Below are 14,179 nucleotides of genomic sequence, written 5' to 3'. Positions count from 1 at the left end.
GGTATTGTTAACTGTACCGTGACTTTTTTTTTTTTTGAAAATATCTGTACCGTGACTTTGTCTTCTACATTCAATTCTTTTGTTTCATACTCAGATTATGCAGTCGTTCGATCCTTTCACGAAAACATTCCAATTATATGATTTATCAGTACCTTTTGATATTTTGAGTCCCATATCTGGCAACATTCACATGTATGAATCAGCCTCGAGGGCTTCCAATAAAATTTCATGGTGTTAGACTTTTTTTTTTTTTCTTTTTACCTTTATTCGTTTCTATTTTTATTTTGTGTGAAAATCAGCTTTGATCATTAAATGTTAGGCAATATATTTGTGTAATTGTTGATAGCAACTCCCTTTCCCTTTCATTTCCACTGTAAACGATGTTTTAAACGCGTTTTTCTTTGTAACATTTTAGACGGGACGAGCAGCTCACTTGCTAATGATCCTGTGGATCAATTGTCATGTTCACGGGTTCGACGTCAGGCGGAGTTGAACTGCCCATTCTGTCACCAAATACGGTACCGGGTGTTGGGCCTTGTCCCCAGCCCAGGTAAAGCCCTCCCGGGTGAAGTGGACCGTTGCCTAACCGGGTCCAGGGGAATGATCTACGTAAGTGGAGAACCCCTGGATTATCAAAAAAAAAAAAAAAAACATTTTAAAGAAAAAATGATTGCAAACTACACAAACAATATATTACTACGTGACCATGCTTGGTATGAACAAAAAATAAAATAAAAACTATATAAATCACATGACAAAATCGTTGAATTAATATGTTTTATGTTGATAACACCATCAACATAACTTTGATAGCTATAAAATATACTTGTTTTGTAACCTGACAAGTTCGGATGACATTTAGCATGCTATCACATGTTCTTTATTGTATTACATTACATTTTAAAGGTTTAATTAATGTATTCATTTTTAATCATTTAAATATGTGTTATGATCTGTTTCTCAAATCAGTTTTCACTAGACAATGTCAAATTCAAATCCGACACACTTTTCTGGATTTCAAAATTAGGTTTACAGTGTTAACAAAACAATTTATATTAGTTTCGATATATTGTCATATATGTGATTCACATAATTCATATAATTTTTAATATATTATTTGTGTCGATATGTGTGACTATGTAATTTTCTAAATGATATTTTCCCAAATCTCTATTTTGTTCACTAGATTATCTCATTTTTCAATACTATTTTCTTAGTAACTATAACATCAAATAAAACATTTGTTCCGTCAATAAGTAAAGTGTTGGTATTTCATGTTTTAATCCATGGTATAATATATTCTCCATCTGTATAACTTGTTTTAACCAAAAAAACATTGACATTAAGAAAGTTATCACTTTAAAAATATCATTATATATATATATATATATATATATATATATATTCGATATAATTTAACAAATCATACAGTTTTTGTATAATTTAAATGGTCAGATCCAATAAACACAAAATTACATAAGAATGTAAAAACAACTTATATTCTAAAACAAATATAATTCTAAGAAAACTTGTATTAAAAAATAAAAGGATTATTTTACTCTAAAAAATATATTTTAACTTGCGGATATAACCAGAAATTACTTCGCATACTGCAGCACAAATCTTTATTCGAATTACGTGTCCTCGAATATGCAAAGAAAAAAAATATAGAACATACCGTATTCTTTAAAAAACTACAATCAATGTGAACATTAAAATAGTTCATAGCCTTGTAAAGTTCTGAACAAAATAAAAATTACATATTCTTTATAACCGTTATAAGTAGGACTAAGTATAAATACATAATAATTATTTGAAATATTAGATCTTACTAAATGCTATATGGCTAATGCCTATCCTCTAAGTTTCGTTCGTGTTGACCTAGGATACAATCATACAGACACAAATAAATATCCGTAAAATGTATAAGATAGAAATATCCCATTTGTTTTTCTTCTATACCGAACAACGTATGAAATGTAGTGGTTCTGTTCGAAAATGCATGTTGGAACGACGTTAGAATCTATAATCAATTTGGTGTTATGGGATCAGTCTCGTTTCTTTTTCGCAGTTATGTTTGCTTTTCTGTGAATCGTTGTTGATATTTTAATTGGGTTTCAGTTTGTTTCCCCCTTCCATATGGAATGGTTGTAACCAGTGTTTTGAAACCCGATCCGGATCCGTGGTTGAACCGGTAAATCCGGTGATCCAGAAAAAAATTGGTTTGAGTTTTTTCACAAAATCCAATATTTAGAAATCTGGTGATCTAGAAAAAACCCACTAAAATCCGAACCCGATACCGGTTGAACCAATAAATAACTTACATTTTTTTTAGTTTTTAATTATGTTTTATATTCTAAGTTTCCAATTAGTAAGTTAGGTGCTAACAAAAAAAATAAGTTTGTGATTTTTAGATTTTGACGAAAATTTTACTATGTCATCTGACAAAAATGAAGGGAGCGATGGTAGAGAGATCCGAAATTAGTTGATATGATTTGGTGTTAGTTTATTTGCGTTATTGACAATTTCTTACAATGTTTTTTTTAATTTTGGTTTATTTTGGATTTGAAGTTTAATTTGTTATTCACATTAGAAATTTAAATATTTATGAATTTTATGTCTTGATTTTTTTAGATGTCATAACTCGTACCTTGTTACATAAAATTTAGGGAAAATGACATATTCGTTCCCGGTTTTTTCACACACGAACTTTTAAGCCAAGCCAAAAACTACATGAACAGCGGGAAAAAAGCTTATTCCCCTATGAACTATTTGTTCCTGCTTTTTTTCACACATAAACTTTTAATCCATACCAAAAACCACATGAACAACTCTATTTTTTGAATTACATACACAAACTATCGATTTTAAACTAATTCCTCTGAAACCGTAAACAGTGCTATTTAAACGTTAACTTGATTTATGACCGGTGGAGAGCCAATTTTTTTTTTCTTCTTTTTTAGTCAACTGCTTTTATTCTTCAGAAATCATTTTACTCTTCGTCATCGATTGGGGATAAAATTTAATATTCTGTAGACGAATAAAACGTTTTACATGACGCATAAAGGAAGGAGAGCAGTAACTACTAGTTTACCAATCTTCATGTATTGCCACAAGAAACTATAAAATCGGTGCAATATCTCCAATTGATGATGAAAAGTAAAACGATTTATGAAGAAAATGAGCAATTGACAAAAAAAGAAAAATAATAAAACGACGTAGTATTTTTTTATCAACTCAAATTAAACCGGTTCTCCATCTGTCATAAACCAAGTTAACTTTTAAATAACATGTTTACGATTTTAGGAGAATTAGTTTAACTCTCCATAAGTGATTTCATTTTATACCTCTATAGAATTTTGCTTTCGTTCTCGTCTCTGTTTCATTGATATGAGTTAAGTTTCTTTTTTTAACTTATTTTATGAATTCAGTAAATTAGATAAGTGTCAATTAAAAAAAAATGGACATCTGTAAAAATTAGTTTCACTCCATATACATATCTAAGAATCAAAGTTTTGAAAAAAAAATCACTGGCAAACTATATTAACAAGTTAGTGTTCAAATCTAATATATCAAGTTGTTATAGAATATAAGTGCAGACTCGAAATATAAATGTTTGTCTAGTATATATTCACCAGCTCGGTCTAAAAATCATCTAATTAGAACAACAAAACAAATTGCCTATTTCACCAGTTCGGATAATATCTGAATCCGAACGGATAATATTCGAACCCAAATGAATATCTGAATCCGAACGGATAATATTCGAACCCAAATGAATATCCGAAGATAACCAAACATAAATATACTTAACTCTATATTTCTAGTTTATTTCTCTCATTTTATTCAAAATATTTATATTAATGATTCTTATTGCTCAAAATTAGATAATATACATATAATTATGGACAAAATCATTTGCTACTCACTTAGAATACATATCAAGTTCTTGTTTCTTGCATTAACAAAAATTGCATCTAAATTTTCAAAACAACAACTAAATTAGTGTATTTTTATTTTTAAATTTTTATCTCCAAACCTATTAATAGTTTAATCTTTTAAAAATTAAAAAAAAAATAAAGTTAAAATATATTTTAAATACAAAAAACTTAAACAATGAATAATTTATTTATTTTTCATCCAAATTTAAATATCCAAACCCGACCCAAAATATCCGAACCCGAACATAAAATACCCGAACCCGACTCAAAGTGTAGAAATACCCGAACATGTTCTATACCTTTATACTGAAATATCTGATACAAATCCGAATGTGTATCCGAACGCCCACCCCTATGATATATGATCATTTGTATCTTGTTTGAACAAAAAACAAGTTAAACCATTGATCACAAAATTTTTAATTGGAGACTTTTACAATTTTTACCAATTTATAGTCGTTTTTAAAAATTCAAAATATAACATATAAGAAAAATCTGATTGTTTTTATTATGTGCTTAATGTGATTGTTTAATTTCTTTTAATAGTATAAAATTAAACAAAAAAGAGAAAAGTTAGATTTTTTTATCAAATATGTATTATTCATAATAATTAATTGTCATATATATGTTAACAATAGTAGGTAATTCCGTAGCTTTTATTTAAAGAAAAAAAAATATTTTTTGTACTCTATTGATTAATTTGATAGTTAGTTTAATAAAAAACATAGTATATGTTTATATGTACCAACTTATTTTTCTAACAATTATAAGAATCATTCTCGTGATGATATGTGGCTACAAAACATGTTGTAATGTTCCAGAATTAATATAGAAGGGATTCCATTCATATATTTTTAGGTTAATATATGTATATACATACATATCTTTTAGAATGATAGCTCTTATTTGCTTTTCTACATAAACACATAACACACATACTTTACCAGTCACAATAACAAAAAAATATTTTTGAGAAACAATAACAAAAAAATCTTGAGTTAATGGAATATCAAAACAAAACCTGCCTTCATAAAGATTCTACGGAAGCAACATTCGACGTCGAATTTGGAGGTCTCCGGCAGGAAGATGAAACGAAGACGGTTTATGCAAACTTAATGACTGCGCGTGAGATGGAATCTCTTGTTGCGATCTGCGATACTCTAATACCATCGTTCGACGCTTCTGAAGTAGGACACCTAGATGACGGCGTCGCTGGATATTACTCCGCCTCCGCTTCTCTTACCGGAACTCCCGATCGTGTAAGTGTTTCATATATACAAACATGTTACATACTTCCGCAATGACATATGCATGAGCATATAATTATATATATAGATACCAACTATATTTTGATCCAAGATACCAACTATATATACTATATGTTACATTACATATACACCTCATAAAAAAAAAAAAAGAATATAACATACGTTTTGATTATTTGAAATTCTATTGATTTGAAACAGTCGTTTGATGAATTTTTTTAACAAACAATGAACTTAATTTAACATTAATAACCAAAAATATGAACTTAATTTGCTTTTTGATTTTCTTAAGTTCTAGGTAACAAACCATTAAACTAGAAATAATTTTCTAACAATCTATAAACAATATGAAAAGTTACAGGACATAGATCATAAGTTAACTGTGTTTGGTTTGTAATCTTTCTTGGTTCAGAATCATTTTCTTGTAATCTTGCTTGTTATAAAACGTAAAACTTTTTTTCTTTCTCAAAGGTGATTCATATCCGGCTTCGACAACGTTAAAACAGCTGTTTCTACGGCTCAAACTATCCAGAAATGAATTAAATGAACTGTTTGAATAAAGCATGATAGTAGTAGTTTTTTTTGTAAAACTAATCTAGATATGTTATTGTTGCCATGCATTTGAATAAGCCCTTTCATCGCTAAATAAATAATCAGTAGTACTATTTTAAAAAACAGTTTCTTAAGTTTTTAATTAAAAATTAAAAAAACATGGTTTTATATTCCCTTAAAAACTCTGTTTTAAAAAGCCGTGGATAATAATACTGTTAAGATAGGGCAGAAAAGTTCGTACTCCCAGTTAAGGACAGAGCCGACAGATTTCGAGTACAACTAAATATATCTCAAAATTGATTGTGACATTAATTACTTTTCTCTTTGCAACAACTTTTTTTTTTTTTTTCTGTAAACTAAAAAGGTTAAACCCGAATCTATTATAATCTCTGGATAGAGGTACAATCTACAGATAGACCTTTTCCTCGGCATTCAAATGAGCCGAAAGCAATAACCCATATCCGTGTGGTCAGCGGAGTTCGAACCAGGGTTCGCCGTATTGGGTTTTTGCAACAATTTATTCGTTTCTTATAGTAATATATTATATATTATGTGGTATTAATATTACTTCAAGGACCAATTCAGAGGTCCTTTTTACTTGTCATAATTGCATTGGCCTAAAAAGCAAAATAACAAACCAAAACTATTATCTTCGTTTTAAAAAATAAATTTCTTTAACGTTTTGTTATTATGTCATAAATTCACAACAATAGGTGGCAAGGTTAATGAGTGAGAGACTTTGCCATCCAAAAAAGTGGATTTTAAGAGTAGGACTGTGGTCACTCTCCACTTGGATCGGAAGTCTTGTCATGTGTGGTCGGAGAAGTTTCACCGGCGAGTATCCTTACTTCCGGAGATTCTGCTGGCTGCCGGAGACACAGAGAGAAGAGATATTGCTCAACTGGGCTTCAAGCTATTTCATACTCCTTAGAATGTTCTTTAGGTCCATCAAACTTATCACTGCCTTTGTCTTCTTTACTCAGGTAAAAATACCCAATTCTCGTTACAAATTTTGCTTTGCATATACATATGCTCCCTATGTTCCTATAAGATTTACTCTTTATGTTTGGTAAAACTGATATTTTGATTTTTTTTTGTTCTATAAAAAGTATGAATTTATAATTTTAATGCAAATTATATTTGCTATGCTTAAGAACATATCTAACTCCATTTTATAATATATTTCAAAATGAAGTTTGGAATAAGAAATATTCTAAACCCATTCTATTATCCACTCTGTTATAGAATAAACATGTATTTACTCTATAAATAAAGTTTTTTTTGTTTATTATTCTATTTTTTACTCTAAGAAGAGAAGGGTTAAAGTGAACTTAACTTTATTAGGAAGTTATTCTATTTTGGAGAAAATATTGAGTTTTCCATTGGTAATACTCTAATATTAATTGTAAAATGTATTGTTTAATTTATCTTAAATACTATTAGTTACATAAGTGTGATTATTAAAAACGAATTGTATTTTAATCATTTTCTTAATTTTTTGGGAAAATATCGAAATGATACTTTTGATGAAAAATGTGAAGTATGTTTTATGATTTCGCACATTTTAAAAGTTAAATCCATCTAATTCAAAGAGTTAAACATTAGTCTTTATCACATTCTTTTAAATACATCTTTTAAAAGAAAAAGAAATAACTGAGGAAATATAATTATATACTGACGGGACATTTAATCTGAGTTAACCAAAGCCCAATACATATACGCATTCAGGCGTAAGGTGTCTTTCTCAAGATTAAATTCTTGAGTTATGAGTCCAAATGCAAATCAAGATTAAATTTGAGTTATGAGTCAAAAAAATAATTCTTTCAGCATATATGGTAATAATAAGTTCTACATATATGGCCCAAGGTGTACCTGTGGTGGACCTGTCGACAATTGCCTATCAAAGAAAATTCGTACCTAATAAACCCAGAGAGGGAGCAGGAAACTTATCACATTGCTACCATTTTTTTTCAGAAGAAATGTCAATTTTGATATACAGAATTATTACCAAAAGAATTAATTCCTTAAGATTATTTAATTAATTTTCAGGTGGATGAAAAAGGAAATAACCTGGCGTGGAAAGCAATAGGATACAATGGACCCAGCTCTGACCATAGTGATCATGAAGAAGAACTAAATGAGAAGACGACGAAAAAGAACAAACATGATGAGATCTTTGGACCACTTTATAATGGCATCATCGATCTCAAAAGCCCTAGAGAAGCAGTGACAAAGAAGTTAACCGGTCACGGGTTCACAGTTTCAACTCACAAGAGGACTAAAAACGGATCATCTATTTCTGACCCAGTGATGACAATCCAGTGTGATGCCGTGGTTGTTGGGTCAGGATCCGGGGGAGGAGTGGTGGCTGGAATGTTAGCCAAGGCTGGTTACAAAGTTTTGGTGGTGGAGAAAGGAAACTACTATGCAAGAAGCAATCTCTCTTTACATGAAGGACAAGCATTTGATGAGATGTACTTATCCGGTGGGTTATTAGCCACTACTGACATGAACGTAGTGATCCTCGCCGGGTCTACGGTCGGAGGCGGTTCAACGATTAACTGGTCGGCCTCGATCAAGACACCAGAACATGTCATGAAGGAATGGTCGGAAAAGTCTGAACTAGAAATGTTTGGAAGCCATTTGTATCGAGAGGCAATGGATGTTGTGTGTGAGAGAATGGGTGTTCAATGCGAGTTTTTAGAAGAAGGGTTTAACAATGAGATCTTGAGGAAGGGTTGTGAAAATTTAGGGTTACCGGTGAAGAATATTCCGAGGAATGCTCCATCGGATCATTACTGTGGGTTTTGTTGCTTGGGTTGCAAGAAAGGTCAAAAGCAAGGGACTTCAGAGACTTGGCTTGTAGATTTAGTGGAATCTGGTAACGGTTTGATCCTTCCAGGTTGTGAAGCGATGGAAGTCTTGTACGAGTGCAAAGGTGGGAAGAAGACAAAGACCTCGACTGGAGTTGCGTTTGCGTTTGGGGATGACATTTATGTGGTGGAGGCTAAAACAACTATAGTGGCTTGCGGTGCGCTCAGAACGCCTCATTTGTTGAAACGCAGCGGTTTGAAGAACGGTAACATTGGGAGAAACCTTTGTTTACATCCTGTAGTTATGGCTTGGGGTTGGTTCCCGCAGGAGGAAGAATGGCCTGAGAAGAAGAAGAAAAGCTACGAAGGAGGTATCATGACCGCAATGTCTAGCGTTGTAAACGCAGAAACGAAACGTTCTTATGGAGAAACGGTGATTCAGACACCTTCTCTTCATCCAGGGTTGTTCTCAGGGGTCATTCCTTGGACATCAAGCAAGGAGTTCAAAACACGAATGCTCAAATTCTCAAGAACCGCACACGTTTTCACGCTTTTGAGAGACAAAGGAACCGGAACAATCAACTCTAAGAGTTCTATCGAGTACAACTTAAACAATGAAGACGAAGAGAGTCTAAAGAAGGGACTTGAGAGAGTCTTGAACATTTTGACCGCGGCAGGAGCTGAGGAGATTGGGACACATAACTCAGAAGGTAAGAGTTTGAACGTTAGGACAGCGAGTGCGGTAGAGATTGAGCGGTTTGTGAGAGAAGAGAGTTCAAAGGGCTTGAAGGATTTGTCAGGACAGATATGTTCAGCTCATCAAATGGGAAGCTGTAGGATGGGAACTAGACCAGAAGTATCTGCGGTGAAGCCAACGGGAGAGACTTGGGAGGTCGAAGGCTTATTTGTGGCGGACACAAGTGTTTTTCCAACGGCTTTAGGGGTTAATCCGATGGTCAGCGTTCAGTCTATCGCTTATTGTATTGGCCTTAATGTTGTTGATGCTCTTAAGAGGAAGAAATGAAGTCTCGTCTTTGCTTAGATTTATTTTAAATAAAAAATTATAATCTTATATTTAAGAATTTATATATTATACTAACATATGGATACCCATTTCATTTTTCTTTGTAGCTTACTAGCTTATACTACTAAAGACTAATAAACAATTTGTTAAATAAAAATTGTAAAGATAAGCAAAATGGATAATGTTTCTAAGCCTAGTAGCCAACTGAAAATCCAAATTCAAACTTTCATTTTCTTAAGAAAAATACAAAATCTAATAAGTTTTCAACTTGGGAAGGCTTGATCTATACTCCATAAACATAGTCTTTTGTCATCATTTGATTTTCTCTGTTTAAAAAGTCTGAATAATCAACGTTGACCTCTCCTTTAATTAGTCAAATCTTTTTCCTTTGAATGATTTAGCAGAATTATCATTTAATTATCATTTTAGAATATATTCCCCGTTTTCTATATTCATTTGGTTGACGAAGAAAATTTCTCTGAGTAATTCCCTCAGGAAACCGAAAATTTTAAGATGTGTATAACAGTCTAAGTAAGTATACTACGCCATCATCTATTTCCTTCAAATTTGTTTTTGAAAAATATCATTTGATATAACTAAGAATATTCAGCTACTTGGCCCTTTCCCACTCTTGTTTAGTTGACAAAGAAGATTAAACATTTATGTTGTAGAGTTATACATATATACGTGCATCCACAAATCTTACAGGGTACAAAGATCATTAGAAACTATGCACAACCATGTTCTCCACTCGGTCGTGTTCCTTCTTGGTCTCGTTTCCTTCATCACATGTTTTATAGCCGAGTTCAAGAGAACAAAGGTACCACGTAAGCTAACTTCCATTAAAAGTCTCTTTTTGTGTTTCGTTAATCGAAAAGTTCAAACCAACGTTTTCTGAAATATCCATGTCTGTAGAAAGAAGACGTTCGATGGGACACAGAGAGGAACTGTTATATACCAAGAAGCCATGCTTTTTGGCTCGGAACAGCCGCTGTTCTTTGCTTCTGTGTTGCTCAGATCGTTGGAAACATAGTTGTGTTCCGAATTTACAGGACAGGAACCAAAAGAGAAGATGGTTACAAGATTACTAATCTTACTTTACCAACTGTTCTTTTGATTCTCTCCTGGTAAAAAAAATATTACTCTCAAATCTCTCTTTTTACTAACGTAAATAACTGAAAGGGCTACTGTCCTATGAGGTGCTTTAAACTATGCGTTGATGCTCTGAATTACGGTTTGTTTTCCGGTTTAAGATTTTATACACTGAAAATCAAATAAAACCATTTGTATCGGTTTGGTTTGATACAATTTGACTTTAGTAAGGTTTAGTTAGAAACAATGATTTAGAATAATATACTGATGTAATAAGGTTATATATTCTTAGATATATTTATGAAATATAAAAATTTAATAAATATAAAACGGTTTAGTTCGGGTGTTTTGGGTTACACTAAAAGTGGTTTTGGTTTGGTTTGGTTTGGTCTCTATCCGCATGATTACATTAATTAAGACTACAATCTATACTATACTAAAAGGGGGATATAAGCCATGGAGAGGGTGTCCACATAGGATAGAAAAATCAACTAATCAGAGAATCCGAAATTGCCATGTCATCTCATTTTTTTTCGTAAAAAATAAAAAAACAATGCGAAGGTGAGAATCGAACCCGGGTTAGTATGATATAAATATAGGACAGTTACCACTAAGCCATTGAAACTTTCTTGGACACATATACAAGAACCACTAAGTATATAATCACAAACTCTTATGTACATTTACAATAATATGAATTCAACTTTCAAGACTCCGATACTTTATTTTGTAAAAAAAAAATAAGTAAGTGACTAAGCTAATATATTCTTAGAAAGTGTGAGAACGTTGACAAGTATGAAAAAGCATATATTTTTGTTTTCGTGACAAAGTTTAACATATAAATTTTCGTGACAAATATGAAAAAACATAGATTTTTGTAAAATTTTGACAAAACAACTCATAACATACTTCTCTAATGTCTTAATAAAATATTATTTAAGGGTGCAATAATTAAATATATTAATTCAATAAATTTTGTAATTTATAGACAAAACAATAACACAACAAATTTTGAAACATTTGTTTAACCTATCGATTTTTTTTCATGAGAATCCAACTAAACAAGATAAAATAATAATTAGATTTACAAATATTTAATTACCATTTTATTCAATTTTTATTAATTTCAAATTATCATAATGTATCTTTTTGAAGTTACAAATATGAAAAAGCATAGATTTTTGTACAATTTGACAAAACAACTCAAAACATATTTTTCTAATGTCTTAATAAAATATTATTTAAGGATGCAATAATTAAATATATTAATTCAATAAATTTTATAATTTATAGACAAAACAATACCACAACAAATTTTGAAACATTTGTTTAACCAATCGATTTTTTTTTCATGAGAATCCAACTAAACAATTAGATTTACAAATATTTAATTACCATTTTCTTCAATTTTGATTCATTTTAAATTGTAATAATGTATCTTTTTGAAGTTACAAAAAAATAATGTTCTTTCTTTATTACACTAGAATTATATATAGATTCTATATACACAAAATAAATATAATATAACAACATAAATTTACTTTCCCCGATTCATATGAAAACTTTTTAAGTTATACACCAAAGCAAATTAATTAAATCAATGAAATTGTTAAAATACAGCAAATTAATATATAATTTTATTTTAAATTAAATTATTTAAAAAGTGTATTTTTGTTAAAACAAAATAATAAATAAGTAAAACTGATTTGATGGTAATTTTTATGATATATATATATATATATCAATTCTGTGAAAGAAATAGAAGCTTAATATGGAAAAAAATCTTAAATACAAAAACCTCTAAAAATTAACAAAAAAACTAATAAATTAAACTATGATATCACTTAAAAGCTTCTTAGACCATATTAATAAAATATTTAAGCGATAATTAGACAAATTTGATTTTTTTTCCAGCAAAAAGTTTATTATTAATTAGCATCAGTTATTTCAAGATGTTTAAGAAATGGTGGACAAAAAAATAGGATGGACATTAATGATATATGAACTATGAATAGTACTTTGTGAAGCAGACTTAGATAACATATATGCACATACATTTTCAGTCCTTTTTGATGCCTAAATTCAATTTCTTCAGAGTAATTATTCCACAAATAGATCGTATGAGATATTGTTTTGATATGTAGATTTGTTTTTTCAATGTTAAGAAGATTGATAACTGTAAAAATGTCTCATTCGTATATGATATGTCTATAACCGAGTCCCCAACATGAGACAAGTTTGTTTAAAAAGTAAATAATTTTATTTTTCTTATATTATATAATAAATATATATTATTTACTGATAATAAAAATATAGTTATTCATCTATCACAAATATCTATGCAAATATGTGAATCAAGTACAACAATCAAACAACATAATGATTTCCACAAAGAAAATTTAAAAAATATATTTATGTTATGTAGTCATATTTTATATTTTTTAAATAATATAATACAATATTATACATTATTTTTTAGAATTGAGAAATACATATAATATCTTATCCGCGCGTAGCGCGGTTAAAAAATCTAGTAAACAAGTAATATCTATTATCTATCATCGAAGCAGTATAAGATAGAAATTGAATATCTTTTGAGGTTTGTGTTCTTACCTATGTGGCTATATATTAGGTCGAATTTTGTGGTCGTGGTTTTGATTCTGAGTACTGCAATAAGCATGAGCCGACTGCAGCCTTTCGGAGAAGGATGGCTTGAAGAAGATTGTTACCTTGTCAAAGACGGTGTCTTTGCAGCGTCAGGTTGCTTATCCATCCTTGGACTAGGAGCCTTGACTATATCAGCCAATAAGACCAAAGTAAAGAAGCAGCAACAACAACTTGAGGCAATCATAACCAAAGACCAAGACCAAACAAAACCAGAAGGAAGAAAGCAGAACCATGATGATCACCAAATGAACAAGTCAGAAACTGTCATTTATTTTGTGGAAGAAGCACCTTCCACTGCTGATGACAGGATATAAATAAAAAGAAGCAAAAAGAGAATTTACTATATTTAATATTTACAAAGTTGTATTTGATGGATAATTAGTGCCTTTATATTGGAAATGTTGAATGGACACAACAACGCGCCAAGCACACTAAATGTTGGTCACTTTAGGATCCCATAAAGAGTCAGTTTCAACTTGTGTTTAGTAATTATATATTATGATATTTTCTTTACTTATCAATCTATATGCCTTCCAAGTTGGAAGATTTGGTCCCAATCATAACCCAGAAGCCACTAATGACGGTCCACATAACTCTGACTAATCTAAAGTTATACTTATACATAACAAAATGCATGGATAATGAAAAGAAGACTTCACACCTCTGGGAGATGCATTCACTCTGGACCAAATTTAAGTGTTTTTTTTGGGTCAAGTTTAAGTTCAACCTTGAAAACAAGAGGGAACAGAGAAAACAAATCATGGAAGTAGACTATAAAGACTTTACATATCTCTGAAGACTTACCACTTTACCAGTGTTTTTAGA

General features: G+C 30.6%; 2 protein-coding genes and 1 long non-coding RNA gene across 4 annotated transcripts; 2 read left to right on the top strand and 1 right to left on the bottom strand.

Annotated features, from left to right (window-relative positions):
* The first annotated feature begins 4,803 nt into the window (after window positions 1-4,803).
* On the top strand, window positions 4,804-9,645 carry LOC106377077 (long-chain-alcohol oxidase FAO4A). 2 transcript variants are annotated; one of them, XM_013817237.3, is made up of 3 exons: window positions 4,804-5,200; window positions 6,472-6,741; window positions 7,808-9,645. In XM_013817237.3, the coding sequence occupies exons 1-3, from the start codon at window positions 4,943-4,945 to the stop codon at window positions 9,593-9,595; spliced, it is 2,316 nt and encodes a 771-aa protein (XP_013672691.1). In that variant the 5' UTR covers window positions 4,804-4,942; the 3' UTR covers window positions 9,596-9,645. The 2 variants fall into 2 exon arrangements, with proteins under 2 accessions (XP_013672691.1, XP_013672692.1); XM_013817238.3 differs by lacking the exon at window positions 6,472-6,741 and having other exon boundaries at window positions 4,835-5,200.
* A 505-nt stretch (window positions 9,646-10,150) lies between these two features.
* Window positions 10,151-13,402, bottom strand: LOC125580651. The gene is made up of 2 exons (XR_007318382.1): window positions 13,301-13,402; window positions 10,151-10,719 (listed from the first exon to the last, which is right to left on the bottom strand). It is a non-coding gene; the product is annotated as an uncharacterized LOC125580651 (long non-coding RNA).
* LOC106377076 (protein MODIFYING WALL LIGNIN-2-like) lies at window positions 10,310-13,871 on the top strand. The gene is made up of 3 exons (XM_048745514.1): window positions 10,310-10,415; window positions 10,511-10,722; window positions 13,320-13,871. The coding sequence occupies exons 1-3, from the start codon at window positions 10,326-10,328 to the stop codon at window positions 13,666-13,668; spliced, it is 651 nt and encodes a 216-aa protein (XP_048601471.1). The 5' UTR covers window positions 10,310-10,325; the 3' UTR covers window positions 13,669-13,871.
* Window positions 13,872-14,179: the final 308 nt, after the last annotated feature.

Source organism: Brassica napus, chromosome C1 (assembly GCF_020379485.1).
Source record: "Brassica napus cultivar Da-Ae chromosome C1, Da-Ae, whole genome shotgun sequence".
NCBI classification, from domain to species: Eukaryota; Viridiplantae; Streptophyta; class Magnoliopsida; order Brassicales; family Brassicaceae; genus Brassica; species Brassica napus.
Note: the sequence above shows the minus strand (reverse complement) of the source record. Positions and strands in the feature narration are given on the sequence as shown.